Raw genomic sequence first — 19,891 nt, 5'->3', positions numbered from 1 at the left:
CTTCTGCTGAAGACACATGAAGCAGAGACCTTTCAGGTGAGAGCCCCTCTGGTGGTGTTCAACATTAATGACAAGGAAACAAAGCTCTGGTCAGAAGCATTTTTTATAAAAAGCTTTAACAAAATTAAGTATTTCTGTACATTTTGAATGCAATCTAACTTTCCAACTCAGAAAACGAAAAACGAAAAAGTGCCAAAAGTCTTCTCACATGGCTGAGCTGCTTTGCAATATACTTCACCACTGAAGAATACAAATATGTATAAAGTAAACTATGATGCAATCTAACTTTCCAACTCAGAAAAATGATAAAGAGCATGAACAAAGAACATGTAAAAACAAATGCAAAATGTGCACAATCTAAAATGAGAAACTGTAACTGCAAGTAACAAAGTCTGAGCCATGGTAAAGAGTTACATTGAACACCAAGCTGATCAGATAACTCCCTGGTTGGTCTGAAGTCCTTCTATCTCCAGGATCTGTACAAATCGGCACATTATGCCAAAAGTCTTCTCACTGGGTGAGCTGCTTTGCAATATACTTCACATTGTTAGAAAAGGCTCCAGAAGGCCTTGGGGACATCAGTATCAGGGGCTGGAGCTGGACAGGCTCTTTCATCAGCACTTCTCCTTCCCTTTGCCAGCCAGGACCTCACATACTGTTCCGGATTGAACTGTCCTAGTGATGGTCCATTACATTTAATGAAAACCAGGCTGGACAGTCGGCTGACAGAGAGAGCATTCCTTTTTGCAGTAAGGATATCGTTCATGCAGCTGAATGCCCGCTCACACTCACTAGTGGAGACAGCGATGGTTCGGACTGCTTTCAGTAGAGGCTCCATGGCAGCAGGTGTACGGGATGCCCTGGTTTCCTTGTATTCGCGAAAGCCCTGAACAGTCTCTCTTCTGTCCATTTTCAGCACTTCGCACAAACGTAGCACCTCTACGTCCCCATACTGTACGTCTAACTCCTCTTCAGGCCAACTTCCAGGATGGATAACTTTCATGTCCTGGATTAGCTGATTGTCCCGGGCCTCCCGGCCATGTAATGGGATTTCTCTTGTGCTGACATGAGAGGAGGTTGTGGAAGTCATTCTGTGTCTCAGATTCTCTACCATACTGCGGAAAAACTGACCTGCATGAATCTGTACAAGCCTGCCATTCTCACGCAGGGCAACACCCTTGAAGGACTTCTCAGCTAGAGCTGTATGAACTGTAGTCATGTGTGGGCCAGGCATGGTGACCATGGATTCAAAAACTCGTATTTCTCGAGTTAAGAGCCTATCTGCTGTAGGCAGTGTCATCTTTTTTTTTTTGGAGTTGCCGAGAGAGGGCGCTGAGCTCTGTGAGCGCATCGTACATCAGTCCCAGATTGCTGACAAACATGGGGGATGTGAGCACATCATCCAGGCCCTTGTACTTTGCTCTGTCTCTGGAATCCCTGCTCGTGTCGTTTGCAGCATTTGTGAAGTGATCATGAAGCACTCGGTAGTTTTCCCAGACTGCTCTGACGCTCCTTTCACTTGAAGCCACCCAGCCTCTGATTTTTGGGGGAGGCATGGAACAAGGAATAGAGTTTGTCAAAAAAGATCTGGAAATGATTGAGCCCTGAGACCTCCTTGACCACATCCCCAACTGCCAGCTCTAGACGATGATTGGAGCAGTGCCACACAAACAGGCTTGGGAATTTACTACACAACTGGGTAGCAACGCCTGTTCTCTTCCCTAGCATGACTGAAGCCCCATCACATGCAAAAGAAACGAAACACTGACCTAAAAAGTCCTCGTTAAAATCTCTTCCAAGACACTCCATTAACGCCTTTGTGATGTCATCAGCCGTTGTTCCATCCAACTCGATCAGCTCCCAAAAAAACGTTTCGGGCTCAGCATCAGCTAATGCTGAGCGTAGACACACAACAAGCACCGTTTTACCACTAATAGTGTAGATTCATCGACCAAAACACAGAGTTTTCTTTGGTTTTCTGTAATGTCTTTTGCCATTTTTTTTTCTTCAGCTCATGAGCTATGTGGTCGATGATTTCGCCACAGGTTTTATTGGAGTGCAAAACCCTGCCCACGTTCAGCCCATTCAGTTTCTGTACATTCAAATCAATTGGCATGTCTGTGAATGGCCGGCTATGTTTGCCAATTTTATATGTTCGAAAAACTCTGATAGTGGTGTCTAATTCAGATGTATGCATAGACTGCACTTGATGTTGAATAGTTTCACATGAAGCAGATGTAAGGATGTCAGCAGCTTTTACATGGGCTTGTGATTCTTTATGTTCTTTGATTTTTTTTCTCAGGCTAGCTTGTTGTTTGCCCTTGTCAACACCGAAATGAGACACTGCACACTCACCCCATTCAGTTGACAGTTTCAGTCCTTGTCCAGTGTGTATTCCCAAAGATTTGACATCTCTGCATATCCGACATCCTAGCTTCTTATCTTTAAGAAGGAGCCATGCATTGGTCTTGCAAAAATATTGCACCTGGTCCGTTGTCCAGCAGTCAGGTGCATCGCTTTGCCCGGTGTTGGTGGTGGCAGTTGCGCCAGCAGCAGCTAACGTTAGAGGCTCTGGAGGAGGCGGCGGAGCTAGTGCTAATGCTAATGCACTAGAACTTGGAGCAGGAGGATCAACCAAAGAAAGCTCCCCATCAGACACAATTTCCAACACAGGCACAGCATTCTCTGTATTTGAAGTTTCTTCCGGCGACAACCGCTGTCTTTTTGCACTTTTATTAATCCACGCTAACATTTTAGAAATGCTAATTTGTGACGTGACTTGCTTTCCTTCTCTCGGGGGCGTGCCTGCTCTGTTCTATCACTCTACATAGCCACCCACTGGGTGGGAGTTGCACTGCATAAACACAACACACGTGCATCTAGGTATGTAAATTGTAAAGCATTAAAACATGGTTTCACTAACAGTTTTCAGTATGTTGTTACTTCGGCATTATTATTATTATTTTGAAACGTGTATTACTATTAAATCACGGTCAAATAGGTTAATTTTGACAGTCGTTTCCACCACAGTATTTACATGGAGAAGATAAGCCCCGCCCCCTCTCCAGCACGTTCTGTTTGAATGACAGGAGTAAACAGCTGACAGCCGCTGTGAAACTCCAGCGGTTAGAGCGATGAGAATGTCCGTTCGGCACCTCATGACGCATCTACTGAGTACCGGGCGGCTGTATATATATATATGGATGTATAATAAGAACGGCGGGAGAGTGTTGAGTACTGGCACGGTGCATGAGTACCGGAGTACCGCCAGCATGCCGGTACTGAGCAAGAAGTGCCGGTACTCCATGGGTCAGAACCAGAAGTGCCGGTACTGCGTACCGGTGAGTACCGGCCCAATTCCAGCACTGGTTGTAGTACACCAACATGGATTAAACGTGTGTTTTTTTCACCACAATGTTGGGGAAATTAATGGATAAAATGCACGGATTATTATTATTATTATTCCCACTCCGATCGGGACACTAGGTCCACTGTTTCCCCGCAGCGAGGCTCCCCCCGTTAACAGTTTACGTGGGCTGGGTGCAGTGGCGGACTGGCCATCGGGACGAATCCCGATGGGCCGGTACCGAAGTGGGCCGGTCGGATAAATCACTAGCACATCCCCCATAGGCGGCGCGGCGCGTGAGGTTCAGGTTTGGGAAGGCTAAATAACTTATTTTACCTGACGCTGCCCGTCTCCGGCGTCTATAGAAAAGAGATCAACTCAGTGTGCGGAGTTTAAATCTCTCAAGTCATATTACAGGATAAAGGAAATACAGTTTAAACTGCCGTATTCAGAGAAGACGCCGACGTGTCGCACTTATCATTCATATTACATCATCAATCAGATCATCGATCATATAATATCATAATATATCATATATCTCCTTATCTGAGTCAGCTTCTCCAGCCGTATCTGGCCGTGCAACACTAACAGTGTCACATACTGTATGCAGAAGTATTATTTTAAGCAACACATTATGTTGACGAAACACTCGAGTCAAATGTAATTAAAGTCAGATCCACTCGTGTCTTAGACGTGAACGCGCTCTCAGCTGGTGAGAGAAACCCTGGCTTGATTTACCGAGTTGATAACCAGCGTCGTAGGACCGCTTAGCGAGATCTCGTTTGTTAGTTTGTTGTTGTTAGTTTGTTTGTTACTCAAACATATCCAGGGTCTGTTGAACTGGCTTCGTAGTACAGGGCACAGGTGGCTAGCAGCGCTAATGTCAAAGACACAGACATTGCATTATATTTGTATTTTACCAGGATGCAGTGACACAAATATTTACATTTACATTTACTATCTACAGCACCCGCCGCCCCTGACATCCCCCACTCCCCCCGTTGACAATTTACTAGCGGTACCGAAGTGGGCCGGTCGAGAGTCCCGGGATGATTTTTAGTCCCATTCCACCACTGGCTACATGACCGTATTATCGCCCATATTGACGCACCTAATTCCTAAACTTCTAACAGATACAACATAAACCGACCCTTCAGCCTCATATGAGCTCTCAGACACGTTCAAAATGAAACTGTCATCGCTGTCTGAGCTTGCTGCTGTGTGCACCATCGTGCGTTTACATGCAGATGCTGGGATCCTGAACGGTGCAGCTGGAGCGCTGTGCCCGCAATGACGTCACACATAATTTGGCGGGACTTGAAGAATCCCCGAGAAGATCCAGGAAATTATCAACATTGAAGGGCAGATTAATGGTTATCAAAGTACAAATATCCAAAATCAGTTCAGTAACGGTTTTCAAGGGGACAATATTTACTCAAATTGATGGGTTTGGATGATGGGGGAAACTCGTGTCACAGGCTCTTTAAAGTTACAAGCTATTTTAACTTTTTACTGGCCCGTGAACAGTTTTACAACGCTTATAAATTCTTCTATAGGACTTATTTTCATCTATTAATCACCTTGTGTTACCTTGAATTCTGTGTTCTCAACAGTAAGGTTTAGTGACAATACATGTGTTTGGATGGAAGTGAGCATATCACTGGCTGAATTACACTTCTGCTGTGATAGTTTTTAAACAAATGATTCTTCTCTGTTTTCTGATTCTTTAACTGCAAAGACATTTTAGAAAAACAAGACTTCCTTCAAGAATTCAATATTCAACTGTGGGGTCATTAACTGTATTCAATTAAGACAACATGCTTTGAGGAGATGACATTTGATTTCAATATTAATCGCTTTGCAGTATTAAGTATAGCAGTTAGTGTAAAATCAGATAAGAGACACGGTATTTACCACAGTCAGGCTGCGTATGATGGGGCTGAGGAGGAAGACCATGTGCTGCTGGATCTCCTGGCTCCTCTCCAGCAGGATGTAGAAGAACTCAACGAAGCCAAAGGATGCCAACAAGAAACCCAACACCTGAACACGGATGGATGGATGGAGAAACTTTACAGTGACCTTTGCCAACATTTATTTTTGATATTGGGGATCTTGTTGAGAAAAACGAATAAAAAAATCTGGCCAAATTATTTGCGAAGTCTCACCATCTTGGAGCTGCATAGGCAGGACGTTCGGATGCGACCGTGGTCATAGCAGTAGAGGTAAAGGCAGTAGAAAGGGGCCAGCAACCACAGATAGATACAGGGGACCCACACTAATACTGTGTTCTGGAAACACTGGGTCAGGTCCGGGTTGGCTGTGTACCACGTACGGTTCCAGTCCTACAACAGAGAGAAAGGACAGAAGTTCGACATCTAGGGAATATGCTTAAGAGGTCAAACTGTGAGTTTATATCCATCATCTGACAAGACAGAACATGTGAGAGCCAAAACCAGAGAACTCAGACTTGGTGCGCATCGTACATTTCACCCATCAAGGCAGTGGAGAGTGAAACCACAGCAAGTCACAGTCTGCGCCCAATCCTGAAAGAGTGTGAGGTGGAGGAAGCCTTCTTTTGCTCAGAAAGCTGAGTCAGTTTGGGTTTTCTTTTCTCACCACGTCTCTGCTTGTTCCCTAATTTCAGTTGGGCAATGTAAGATGTCAACTCATTAAAAAGCTAGGTTAAGGATTATACTAATAATGAAGCCGATAAACAATAAAGGTCCTGGCATCATAGGATCCGAACGTTGACCAAATTCTGCCAGGAGTTTGAGATTATGTAACAGGATAGGTTGTCTCTTGTACAGGAAATACATATAAAGGGGGCTAAGTGGCTTGTTGTTGTCTTGCTACCCTTGTTTATCACCCCTCTGGCCTAATGAGGGGCAGGGGTGTCTGGCTGTGCTAACAAGGCTGCCCTGCGGAGTCACCACAGGAAGTGGGTTAAGGCTTCTCGGCTGGCGGAGCAGTCTGGCCCTGCTGGTAGACTCCCAACTGGGATTAGGGACGGAGGCTGCAATTGGTGGCAGCTGCAGAGTCGTTATGTAATGCTGCCCTGCAGGTGAACCATGTGGGGCAACGCAGTACTGCTGCTCGAGGGGGGTGGTGTCCCTGCATGAACAGTTATTAATTCAAGTGTACGATCAATCACGACTAATTCCCACCTATGGAGCCACAAGGGTCTGAATCACAGTCTGACTGCCTGTTCACATCAGAGGTGGCCCACACCTCTTTGCCATGCATATACATTCCCAAGTGGCTTAATCTTTATAGATGATGCATTTAAGGTTCTGTAAACAACACAGCATTTCATATACTAGTGGTCTGTTTGAGCACCTATGTATCAAAATCCAGTGATAAATCTCTATAGAGGCAGTGCGTGGGAAGCTACTTTCGCAGACCCTTCTGACTCCTGCGGTCCGTGGCAGGCTGATAAACAGAACCCTTTTATGTAAGGACTGCAACTTGTCAAATGCTCTCCAGGCACTTTCTTGTGCATCTTGCCTAGTACTCATCCTGTTTCTCACCCTTAGGTGAAGTAGTTGCAGTTAACTTGTGGCCAACAGTTTAGCTATTTTTCACCGGAGAAACACAGTGATGTGAAAACAGTAGAGACTTTTGCTGTGCTGCAAATCTGCTGAATGTCCCCTTTTTATATTTTCTAGACTTGGTAGAGCAACTCGGTGGCTCATAATGAGTTCAATAAATTCAATAAATTCAACCATGCACTGGCTTGTGAGCAAAGAATAAGCATGTACCTAATGTGAGTAAGTGACGTGTATGAACCAAGGACCCTGTAATTTTAGAAGGCATTGATCAACTCTCTTGACAGTTTCACCTAGACCTTCTGTTTTTTTAATTATAGGATTGCTTCATCTAAAATTAAAGAATCTAAATGCACTTCTATCTCTTAGATAGGCCCCTTTTAAATGTCTTAAAAAGCTTGTATTGGTGTTTATAGGTCCAAACTCTTCTGCTGAGCTGGATTAGCTAGTTCAGTATTAAAGCCACATGTATCCCCATCAGTACCCTCGGGCTGTGACCAATGACTAAGTAATGACTCTGTTCCAAAAGTATGTGAAGGTTTGATTACTTTAGTCAATAACTGGAAGTACTTTGCAGTCAACGGTAGACAAACACATCTGTTAAAACATGCAATGTGGCTCATAACATTACATTTCATCTTTCATAACAGTTTAGTTATCCATTGTTTTAAGGGTTCTGAAAAAAACAGTCATAATGAGAAACAGAAACACAGAGGGAGAGGAAGGGGGGGGGATTAAGAGGCAAGTAAGGAGTGCATTCAAAAGTTTTGGCACACCAGCTGGATCGCGGCCATTTATTTTCGAGCCGGGATTCAGAATGTGGAGGTTTGCTCATATACAAGACTCAAAAGCTTTTCCAACAACATGAGCTCACTCAGTGTGGCGTATCTCCACCTCATTGTGCTGTACCACTGAGAACAGAGTGAATGCAACTCTGATACTCATCAAGGGTAAATTCTCCCATTCAGACTTGTTTTGTCTCCGATTTCAAATGCCCTCTTATAGCTACGTACATGACTGCAAACTGAGAAGGTCACTGTAAGCTATGGGGATTTTTTTCCTGGACTGCTAAGCGCTGCCAGCTAACATTTTAGGTGAACCCATCTCACCTGTTCCTGTTCTGCACACTATTCTTTTATTTTTCATTCTACTGTTTACCAATACAAACCAGTCAAATGCCAATGAGCCTTTAGTACAAGCTAAAAACACAAAAATGACATGCTAATGAAGCTAATTGCATTATTAATCCCTTAATCACATCCATGCTGAGGATCAAACAAGTTAACAGAAGTTAATAAGCAAAAGATCAAAAATAATATGCACATTAGCAACAATGGGTGCTCTTTATGCATCAACACAAACATTTACATGAGTATTTACCTCTATGGTATTTACACATACATATTAGCTTATATCAAACAAACGATTGTGTGACAGTAAAAACTTTCCTGACGCACAAAAAAATATCAAACTAGATAGGATTCTATATTGTCTGGAAATACACAAGAAATAGCTCAGGGTCAGTGAACGCATCAACAAAACTCACCCACAGAGGGTCCAGGCCACTGAGTCTGCAAAAGGCATCCATCAACTTGCTTCTCCTTCTTCCCTGATGCTCCACTTGTTGGGGTCGTTCAGCCCTGCTCCTCACGCTGGTTGTAGCACACACACTCTTCACCAGTATGTGTGTGTGTGTGTGTGTGTGTAAGAGACGTGAGGGTAGATACTTTAGTATATGTGTCCCTATTAGACTTTCCCTCTCTGGCTAATGGTTGTAAATCTTAGTTTTAGCTGATCCTTGCCTCTCTGTCTGGGTGGCACGAGCTGTGTTTATTAGTGTGTGTGTGTGTGTGTGTGTTTGAGTTTGTCTGCATGATTTTTCCTCCGCCTTTAATAAAACATCTTCTCTCAATGAAACTCTGTTTCTGTCTGCTGCTCTGTTTAAACTGCTGCTGCTCTGAGATCCTGTCTTTCTGACTCTCACTCCAGTCTGTCTGCTGTTTATGAGTGTATCCTTGTTGGGTGGGTGGAAATACCTCTCCCTCTCTCTCTCTTTCCCTCTCTCTCTTTCTCTTTCAATCACACCCCTCTCTCCTCTCCCACATCTGCTGGATTTCGATCAAAACACCACAGCAACTCCCCCTCATTGGGATGACAGTCTCACACCCAGACAGTGACACACTCCTCCCACTTTCACTCACTGCCCCTTACCTCCTTTCTCGCTCTTTCTCCCCCCCCCATCCTCCCCCTTTACCCACATCCGAAACCAGTCGTCTGACCACACAGTGTCTGTTTGTGCACAGACATACCTTTTAAACTGAATCCAGCCACACTCACACAAATGCCACGATTTTAAAACCTTCACTATATCCAGGATCTTATCAACCTTAGTCACTTTTGTGTGACAACTATTCATATGTAACACCAGCGTGGTGCAAAGTTTAACATATTAGCATGTAGGTGTGGAAACCCCTTTGCAAGTGGACACTAGCGCTAATCTATCATATACTGCATGAGTCACAAACTTATGTTTTTCAGAGCAGACATTCAGTGGAAAATGTAGAGCGGCCTGGATGGCGTAAACCATCACATGCAAGTATTGCAAAAAACTTGCTGATATAGGAAGGAAATGGAAGTCATTCAGTTAATAAGTCATCGTATAGGACTGAAACTTGCATGGTAAGTGGAAAATGTAAATTCATCATGGACCAAAAAGTGTCATGTTGAACTGAAGAGGGTTTATGTCGGAGTACATTTAGTCGGTATAGGTACCAGTGAGGGAACTAGGAAAGTGCACTGGGTAGATGTCATTGTTTGCGCACATCGCCCCCTCTTGCCTTATTCGTAAAGTCAGTGAGGAACAACTCTTTGTTGGAATCACATCTAAAGCTCAACAAAAACAGGCCAAGACTAAAGATGAACGAAAGGATGATGCTTCAGGGAGGACAAATGATTCAGAGCAGCAAGTCAAAGACCAGAGAAAACAAGAAGAAATCTTAAAGACTTCAGGACCTCCGGGACAGCAAGCACAAAGCAAACACAGAGACCCCTAGACCCCGTCCACACGGAAACGAAACGGGTTGTATCCGCTACAGTTCTCTATCGTATAGACGGTTCGTCCACATGAGGCCGACACGGAAATGCGGATAACGATAACGACTCCCAAGGTGGGTAGATCTGCGGACGCTCTGGGGGAACAAACGGCTCCGTGTGTACATCCTATACGATCATTTCTTGATAACGATGACGCCATAGCCCCGCCTCTCTCCACCTCTGCTGCTCACCCCCGCGTCACCCGTGTCATTGCTGATGTGTTTCGCCAACAACAATGGCGGATCACTGGGTTGCGTTCGTGCTCCAGACGCTACTGACCATGCTACAGTTAGTGCAAAATCTACAGCTCCTCTACCACAACCATCAGCAACAAGTGGACATGGAGAACTACATGAACTACATGTTGCTAAATCCACCGTGAAGAATAAACAGAAGGGCAACCATGGCAACCATGCTCGGGGGTCTTATTCGCTGCTTTTGGTGTATTTTGTGGCGGAAGTACAGCACCACTTACAGGCTCGGCATATGTACTACAGCGTCTCCAGTGGGTCGAGCGGTCTCGTGTGGACGGACACGTTTCTTGAGCCGATTCCGTGTGGACGGAAGATTTTTATGATATCGACATCGGTTCGTTTTCATTTTCGTTTCCATGTGGATGGGGCCCTGGTGGAGTGGAGGGGGTCGTAAAACTAGCCAATTGCCAGAAAGTCATTTTGTTACTCAAGCAGATGTTGATGTTTTGTTGAAGTTTTGTTTTAAACCGCAATAAAATACATTTTACAAAACAAATTTGCATTAGTGTGCAAGGCTAACATACTAATAGATGCAGGGGTTTACAGGGCAACATACATTATTAAAATAAAAAATAAATAATCCTTTACATATTCATCGACTTTTTAAAAAGAACCAAAAAGAGTGTGTGTGTCTTTAAAGCTCTTTGTAGTCTGCTGCAAAGCATCACAAATTGCGTCATGGTCAAGAGACAGGGGAAAACTTCAGCACAGCAGCTGTGCAGGAAAGTATGACAGCTGCACTTGACCAACACCACCACAGGGCCATCATCACCACAGAGAAGAAACATGGAAAGTTTCGGCAGAGAAGCAGACCACCACCAGGTCCTATGTCTCGCCACGTGCAAATGGGAGATTATTATTCTTTAAAAAATTTGTCATCACTTTACGTTTCTCCTCCAGACTAGTAGCAAGTGTTTTTATTCCCCATGTTAGCTGCTGGTGCAAAATGATGTGTAACATGACTGATAACAACATGTTGGAGTGGAACGTGTTGTTTTATGGATAATTTGGAGGTGAAATTAGGACAGGAACTTTTTAACAAATTCTGGTAAAAATATTGGTTAGAAATAAATATTTTGAACTGATGTGTGTTGGGTGTGCTTTGTTATGAGATGTGGTCAGGAGGTCAGAAAGTTAAGGATTACATTTTGCTCGACCCAACGTAACAGAACAGAATTGGATAAGTGTAATGTAGCAGTCAGACAGGTGTAAACAAAAAAGATATCCATGGTCTAACCGACTGTTGTGTTATGTCTCAGTCCCACGGCATGAGTGGAGTGTTGCTCCCATCAGGAAATGGTCCGAAACACCTCAGACAGTCTACCACAGCCAGTGGGGTGGGTGGTGTGTGTGTGTGTGTGTGTGTGTGTGTGTGTGTGTGTGTGTGTGTGTGTGTGTGTGTGTGTGTGTGTGTGTGTGTGTGTGTGTGTGTGTGTGCGTGTGTGTGTGTGTGTGTGTGTGTATGTGTGTGTGTGTGTGTGTGTGTGTGTGTGTGTGTGTGTGTGTGTGTGTGTGTGTGTGTGTGTGTGTGTGTGGTTGTTTACAGTACAATTTATTTGCTCCAGATAGCTCAGGGTTCAAACACTAAGAAAGAAAGGGATTTCTTCCCTTTCTGTTTTAACTCACATATAGCTGACATGCTTGATTGTCTGTGGCCAGATGTGTTTTCCAATCAACAGTACACAGATGACATCTGGCGCTTGGCTGCAGGAGGACTTTTTTAAGGGGCCCTGGGCATTGCGGTCTCTCGGGCTGTTAAAAAATGTGCATTTATATTCTAGGGGTTTGCAGCAGAGATAGTACCCCCCCTGTTGCACCCAGAATAAACTAAGCATCTGTCCAAGACACCTCAGCTGATCGGTCCCAGACTGCAGCCTGAGGTTGAGGGTGTTGCAATTCGTGGAGAAAAAAAACAACACTCGCCGAGTCGTGTATATGCAATGAAGAGCGAGAGCTGTGTAGCTGCTGGGACAGGCCCAAGACGCGTTAACGTACACAAACATACACACATTATGGGACAGCAAATAGGACCAAGAGGAGCTCTGTGCCAGCCGATGGCCAGACTGTTTACACCAGGGGGGGGGGAGAAAGTGACCGGCATGGACCTGATGGCAGGCTGGGACTGGAGCAGGGCCACTTGTGGTCATGGCGTGTAGTTGTAGTAATGTGGACCTGGCATTGGCGTTGAATGCAGAGGGTGGCTGCGGGGCCGGGGGAGGCAATGCCCCAGCCAAGTCGTGGTGAAGCCGTGGTTAACCCATCTAGGTCACTTACACTTCCTCTGGCCTCTCTCCCCGGGAGGAAAAACAGTCTAGTCAAAATAATGGTGTCATTTTGGCTTCTTACGTTTGAGCGAGGGGAGACAAATTTAGCAACAGCCAAGCAAAGGGAGGGGCTAAAAACAGATTAAGTAACAAGTGAACAAAATATCTGCTCTGTACTTTTTTTCTCTCTCGTTGCTTTTAAATAAGCACTCTAAGATCAGAGGCGCAGTTCTAGTGCACCATGTAAATTCAGATGTGTCAGCCTACGCAAGCAATTATAACTGGGCTATGTCTTCCGCTTCTCTCCCTCCCGCTTTTACCCTCAATTCCGTCTTAATCTGTCTTCACTGCTTAACTGTAGTTGAGACTAACCTTTGACTCCGGCCAGCTTCCTGTCTGTCAGCGGAACTGCTGTGCTTTGCTTGATATTATTAGGAAGATACTTTGTGAGTACTTTATGTGCATAATTGTGTGTGTCAGACCGGTTTCCTCAGTTTGTAGACACCAGACCCGTCTCACATGCCGCTGTGAGTGATATAAGTCAACAGGTATTCATCACCTATCTGCCTTGGCACCTGCTGGGGGAATAATTCATAAGATGTCCAAATACTGTTTGATTAGTCACCAACTGTTTAGAAATATTTACACACACAAAATAAGGTTTTGGCAAATATAATGTTTTCATTTTCTTTAGATTTATACGAGGTTTCTATCCAAATGTGTTCGGGCGGCAGACACCCTATCCGTTTTTAAGAGTGCGCTTAAGACCTTCCTTTTTGATAAAGCTTATAGTTAGGGCTGATTAGATTCAGCCCCTAGTTTTGCTGATATAAGCTTAGTTTGTCGGGGGACATCTTACTTCTTCCTTCTCTCTGTCTATACCTGTGTACTCTCATGTTCCGATTAACCCAGCTTCCCCAAATGTCTTTCTTTTTGGTGTCTATATACGCCGGGATCCGGAGTCATGGATGATCCTGCGGTCCTGTGTCCTGCATCGCGAGCCCTGGATCTTGAGTCGTGGCTGTGGTCCTGGATCATAGGTCCTGGATGGATATCCTCGTGGATTCATCTTCCTATTATACACACATGCATTTCCAAACATTTGGACTACCTATGTTGCAAATGTATTATCTTTTCAATTTACACACGGCATCTATTGCACGTCTGTCCGTCCTGGGAGAGGGATCCCTCCTCTGTTGCTCTCCCTGAGGTTTCTCCCATTTTTCCCTTTAAACTGTGGGTTTTCTTCGGAAGTTTTTCCTTGTACGATGTGAGGGTCTAAGGACAGAGGGTGTCGTATTGTCATACTGATATTTTGTACAAACTGTGAAGTCCACTGAGACAAATGTAACATTTGTGATATTGGGCTATATAAATAAACATTGATTGATTGATTGATTGAAATGTATCGCACGTTGTAATCTGTTTAGAGAAGTATGAAACTTATGAAATATTACATTTCTATTTGTTTTATGTATTAATGGGAGGAAGATTACATTTGTGTCGAGCGATGAGGAGTTTTTTTATTTGCTGCTACCATCTCTTTAGTGGAACAGAATCTTAAGTGGATTTTAAGTCACATCTTTCATGTAGTCAGTGGCGACTGGTCATTAGGGGCAGGTGGGGCACAGCCCCACCTAGTGTCAGCAGAAAGTATTAAAGATAATTATTACAACAAAATGCAAAAAATAAATTAAAAAATATATAAAATATATTTTAAGATCATGTTTAATCATCTGATTCGTCTGTACATTGCTGTTTTAGTCTGTGTTCTTCTAATTAGTGTCTACAGTGTGTGCCAATTGAGCTGTTTAGAGCCATGTGGGACAAAACCCGATCCTGCCCCTCCCTCTCTCTGTGAACGGTGACTGTAAAAACTACACTGCGCATGCTCAGAATATCTTCCTATTTAATGTGTGTGGCAAAAAAATAATGACCATAGGCATAGGGGCATAGAGCTGCCATCCCCACCATACGTCATCTCACATCATTCAGAGCTGATTGGCTGTAAGTACGTGTGCCGCGAAAAGTGTGAAGAGGAGACGAGAGAGCTGCAGTGAGGCGTCCTAAAACCCGGAAGTAAGCTGCGCATGGCTTCCCTCGACAAAAAAGCAATGATATTTCTCCATAGGATTTTAGAAAATAGCTCCAAATAAGGTCTGTGGGAAACATAGCTGTTAGATAAATGCACGTTTTGTTCAGCCGGATAATATCCATATGTCTACCCTACTTTTATAATTTTCGAATCATAAATCTATTGATTAGATTAGATTTATGATAGACTTTTGAAACTACAAGAACATAAGGAGGACTTTTACAAAAAAGTAATAGAGATTTTTGTCCAGAGGGATAAGCAAATGGACTTCATCTTCAAGTCAAGGTAAGACTGCAATTTTATTGAAAATGGGATCTTACTAAGAGAGAACAATTCAATATTTAAATGATAAAATTACATTTTTTGGGTATCCTTTTGTTGAACTGTCTGTTTAAAATTAATTGAAGCATCAGACAAAAAAAGCTTTTGAAAATAATATTATATTTTGATTTAGGTCAAAATATAATATTTGTAAACCTGAAGAGTCAGTGCCAGTGCCTCACCAGCCATGAACCTCACTGCCATGAACAGAAGCTTATAGACATCTACGTTTTTTGTGCCCCACCACTTTTGTACATATAAAAATGCCACTACGTCGCATTTTGCATTGATTGAGACATCAACTTATCCAACTCAGCCAAGCTTAAAAACGTTTTGAGGTTGTGTATACAGATATTCACCTATACAAAACATTCTCACATTTCCCCAGTAGGCTATATACGAAGCTACAGCCACTTACCAGTTAGCTTAGCTTAGCATATAGCATAAAGACTGGAACAATTGGGAAACAGCTGCCTCAAGGTAAATAAATCTGCCTACTAGCAGCTTTGAAGCTGTGTTCAGACTATCTAACTAGCTTTTGATAAGGCATTCAAAGTCAAGAAAAGTCATGTGTTGGGACTAAATTCAACCAGGGTAACACGAACGGACACCATGTTAGTGGGAAATGTATTAATTTGAGTAAAGATTACAAATCTGTTTTAGTCACATACAAAAGATGAGAGAAAAATAATTTAGTATTCTTTGAATAAAAACGTGCTAGCTAGCTGTTTCCAGTCTTAATGCTAAGCTATGCTAACAGGCGGTTGACCACAGGTGTCTTTTTTAAATGGACAAAGCAGTCTTGATCTTCTCATTCTAATTCTCAGCAAAACACTTAACAGGCATATTTTCCAAAATGTTGAATTCTTGCTTAAATGCGTAGACAAATCTCAACAGAAATGCTCGGAATCTGACCTTCACCATCTAAATTATATTCAGTCATTATATTTAAGGGTTGTTGCATTTCACAGCAGTTGGAGACGCTTTGGTTGCATAACACATTTAGAATTAGTAAGGGTAATTGCTGGGCAACAAGTTGTTTTTTTGTTATTTATTTTGTCACTCTAATCTCAGCCCGACATCTCCAAACCTCATGCACAATAAAGATGCTCTTTTTCTTCTCAGACAGCAGATGGCTGGCCATAATTCTCTCCACTGCCCTGGAACCAGAAGGTGTCTGGATGAGACTGTGCTGTGATTACCCTTCAGAGGAAAACCATGTGGGATGACAGCCAGCCAGAGGAAAGGCAGCAGTGGCACAGGATTGGTTTCTGGAACTCAGACAAACTATGTAAACAAACACGTCAATGTCAGTTATTTTTTGCATTATTTTGCTTGCTTAACTTTATAGGCTTACGTTTAAAAATAGTGAACCACCAATTTGAAGTTAAATTAAGTTTACTGTCAATAAATAAATTCCTTCAAAAATAGTTAAATTAGGTATTTAAGATAACTGGGTTAAGAAAAGGGGTGAACCATGTTGGCTGATATAAGACTACTTCATGTCTGGTGCGAATCTGGGAATACAGATGAAAAATTGCCTTTTGGCCAATTTATTTTATTACAGCAATTTCAATTATTTTGCTATACTTTAGATTACATATTAGATTTAATCATAAACAATCATATCCAATTCTCTAATATATCCATCAATCCATCCATCCACCATCCCAATCCAATGTAATCCATCCTAATCTGATCTAATCCATCCATCCTAATCTGATCTAATCCATCCATCAATCCATCCATCCATCCTAATATGAACTAATCCATCCATCCATCCATCCTAATCTGAACTAATCCATCCATCCATCCATCCATCCATCCATCCATCCATCCATCCATCCATCCATCCATCCATCCATCAATCCACATGTTAATTTGTCTTGCGTAGCATCTGCAGGAGCTTTGGAGTCTCAGTTAAACCAGGCAGGCCCTCTAAGTAAACACTGCCCAATTACTTTAACAATGCTTAATAGGATATTGTGGCTTCTCTCTAAATTTAAAACAGACTTGCTGCTCCCCGAAAATAGCAGCCAGTGGAAATCCACAAGCTGGTCCCCCGTCAAAGTTGCCCAATAACACTTCTGACTGGCTCCCCCTTAATAGAGCCCGGAGCCTGACTCCCACTCACGCAGTCATCTTGTGACGTATCAAGGCACCAGCTCATCACGAGTCACCGCACTGAAGTGGTAAGGCGAGCATCAACAAAAACAATTCCTTGCCCTTTTACTTGCGTATTGTCGACCGAGCCCTTCTAAAAATATCACCGAGAAAATCTGAGGGGGAGGCCTGGATTGTGGTTGTGACATTTATTAGGGAATCATCCACTCCCTGCGTGCTATAAAAACCTTGTCTTTTTCAGGATGGAAAACAAATGGGAAGAGTACAATGTGGTACAATGATGACCATCAGATTTTCTGGCTGGTGTTATTTTAATATTATATTTCTATGTTCTGACAACCACAGTACTCAGCCACAGCCATAATGCTGGTCTGTTCCACTTCTTATTTTATGATTGTTGGACAGCTGCCAGTTGTTTTGCACTCATTTGATTCATTGCTGTTTCACAATAACCGCTTAAAGTTACCATGTGCTCGATTATCACCATCCGAGCAGCAACCAAGTGGCAATATGACATTAAAAAATACTTATTGTTTGATCTTTGTGCACCAAATACTATATATACCTTTTTCAGGCATTTATACTATCCATCACAATTTTCCTCCATCTAAATTCAGTTTTTAAAACGCTGGGAAAATGAGAACCACACAGTACAGTAAATCATGTATCTGCCCACATGGCGTACCCAAAATTCAGCAGTGGCACTCATCACTCAGCTTCCTATTGCAAGTCCATTTGTACAGTGTGTACTCATATACTGGTAACCCACAGTTTTCACTCTGTAAATCAGAAAGTACAAACACGACTTCCTGAAAACCATTTAGGACAGCAAAGGCAAAGCATAAAGGGCCACATCCTGTGGCTAACAGGAAATGTTGGTTAAATGACAGGTTTGCACAAATGAAGGGCTTCTTGAATCCATCACACCCTGTAAATGGATTGTTTCCCTAAATGTACTGTATCTGCCTCTGTGTTTGAAAAGTCTGTGTAAATGTAAAAACGGATATGCTTATATTCTGAGCTACTATAGCCGCGTTCACACCGCAGTACTTTTCCCACTTTAGTTCCGATATAGTTCCGAAATGTCGCGTTCACACCAAAAAGAGCCGGAACCAAAATGTGTTCATCAGAACCTTTTTACCCCCTTTTCCGTCCCTGCTAGAGAGCAGGGACTTTCGTGGGAGAAACATTTTCCGATTGGCTGGGCGGATGCAAACCACACCCCTGTAAAACTCCAATGGTGAAGCCGCCATTTTATTATCCTCGTATTAGCATTATTAGCATTAGCCCAGCGCACAAACCCAGAGAGACTAACTTATTATTTCCATGTCAAAAAAGTCACAGTTTGTCTTAAAACTGTTGAAATATAAGACTATGGAAAATACGCAACTAGAAAGACTACAAATCCCAGAGTCGCGTAGGTGAATTTAGCTAGCTGACATTAACGTTACACATTACACTCGTGTTACTCACCAAAACCTTCTAAAGCCGGTCCCGCATGGTCGAACCGACTAACTCCCCTTGTGTGTATGTACAGTTCTCAACATGGCCAGACTTGTAGTGATTTTCACCTCTTTTAATACTTTTCGCTTCATTCTGAAAGAAAGAGGTGAAATGTGCCAACGTGACGGACATCTTGGTGTTGTCCCCTTCCGGTGGACCTCCATGGGACCTTATTTCAGAAAAAGTATGTATTGAAGTCAATGGAGAAAGAAAGATTATCTTTTGATCCCGTTTGAATTGTGCAACGAATTACACATATGATGTTTGTCAATTTAAAAGATAATTTTGCGGGTCAAAAAAATGCCGTAAAACTGTGAAGTAACAATTTTTTTTGTGTGAAGCGCTCAATGAACTACAACTCTGGTCTTGCACGAGTGTAATGTGTAACGTTAATGTCAGCTAGCTAAATTCACTTACGCGACTCTGGGATTTGTAGTCTGTCTAGAAGCGTATTTTTCATAGTCTTATATTTCAACAGTTTTAAGACAAACTGTGACTTTTTTGACATGGAAATTATTTTTTAAGATTGACAAACATCATATGTGTAATTCGTGGCACAATTCAAACGGGATCGAAAGATAATCTTTCTCTCCCCATTGACTTCAATACATAATTTTTCAGAAATAAGGTCCCATGGGGCGGAAGTAGCTGGGCGTGACTTTGCCACTTTACGCCGTGAAGTTGTTTGCGGCCTGCCAGTAAACCCAAAGCAGAAGAAGAAGAAGTGACGTCAGCGGCTTCATTTGCCTAATCCTTCCCCAGGCACTTATTCCGGTGTGAACGCAATCTGTACTTAGTTCATGAGAACTAAAGAGTTCTCATGAACTAAGTTCTCATGAACCTTTGTGGGAAAAGTACTGCGGTGTGAATGCGCCTTATGATTGATATGATCGACTCTTTTAGTCAGAAATGTACACAGTTTCTCAACAGGTCAACAATACGTGAATTATACAGCAATGTGCGGCAGTATCTCAGTTTGTGGGGGACTGGGCTTGAGAACCAGAGGGTTCCCAAGAGGGACATATTAAGTCTCGATCGCACTAAGTATGGAGTTTGGACTCGAGGCTGTAGAGCTGCCATGGTCTCTTTGAGCAGGACACCCAAAAACGGCTCCAGGGGCATTATACTAAAGCTGACCCAGAGTTTTGACCCCTTATAAAATGCATCTTTGTGAAGTGGTACCTACAGGAGGGCTATGAGAAACATTTCAACTGTGAAACTTCCTTGTGTTTATTGACAAAAACATCTTTGTTTTTCTCATTTAATTCTCACACAGAGCACACCTTCTTTAGCCGATGTGTCTGAGCTTGCCATTGAGGTAAATGTAATTTCTGTTGACGAGGGTG

The 19,891-nt window shown here is 42.9% G+C and overlaps 1 protein-coding gene across 2 annotated transcripts in view; it reads right to left on the bottom strand.

The window, feature by feature from the left end:
* The window catches only part of abcc6a (ATP-binding cassette, sub-family C (CFTR/MRP), member 6a), a 46,652-nt gene that overhangs the window by 22,839 nt on the left and 3,922 nt on the right, over positions 1-19,891 (bottom strand). Inside the window, exons 1-3 of one of the 2 annotated variants that reach the window (XM_034202455.1) lie at positions 8,438-8,642; positions 5,512-5,688; positions 5,261-5,386 (exon numbers count right to left, since the gene is read on the bottom strand). In XM_034202455.1, coding sequence (XP_034058346.1) covers positions 5,261-5,386; positions 5,512-5,688; positions 8,438-8,479 — 345 coding nt within the window. In that variant the 5' untranslated portion in view covers positions 8,480-8,642. Of the gene's footprint in view, positions 1-5,260; positions 5,387-5,511; positions 5,689-8,437; positions 8,643-19,891 lie in introns of those variants that run through there. The other variant, XM_034202454.1, reaches the window with a different exon arrangement.

Source organism: Gymnodraco acuticeps, unplaced genomic scaffold, assembly GCF_902827175.1.
Source record: "Gymnodraco acuticeps unplaced genomic scaffold, fGymAcu1.1, whole genome shotgun sequence".
In the NCBI taxonomy this organism is placed as follows: domain Eukaryota; kingdom Metazoa; phylum Chordata; class Actinopteri; order Perciformes; family Bathydraconidae; genus Gymnodraco; species Gymnodraco acuticeps.
Note: the sequence above shows the minus strand (reverse complement) of the source record. Positions and strands in the feature narration are given on the sequence as shown.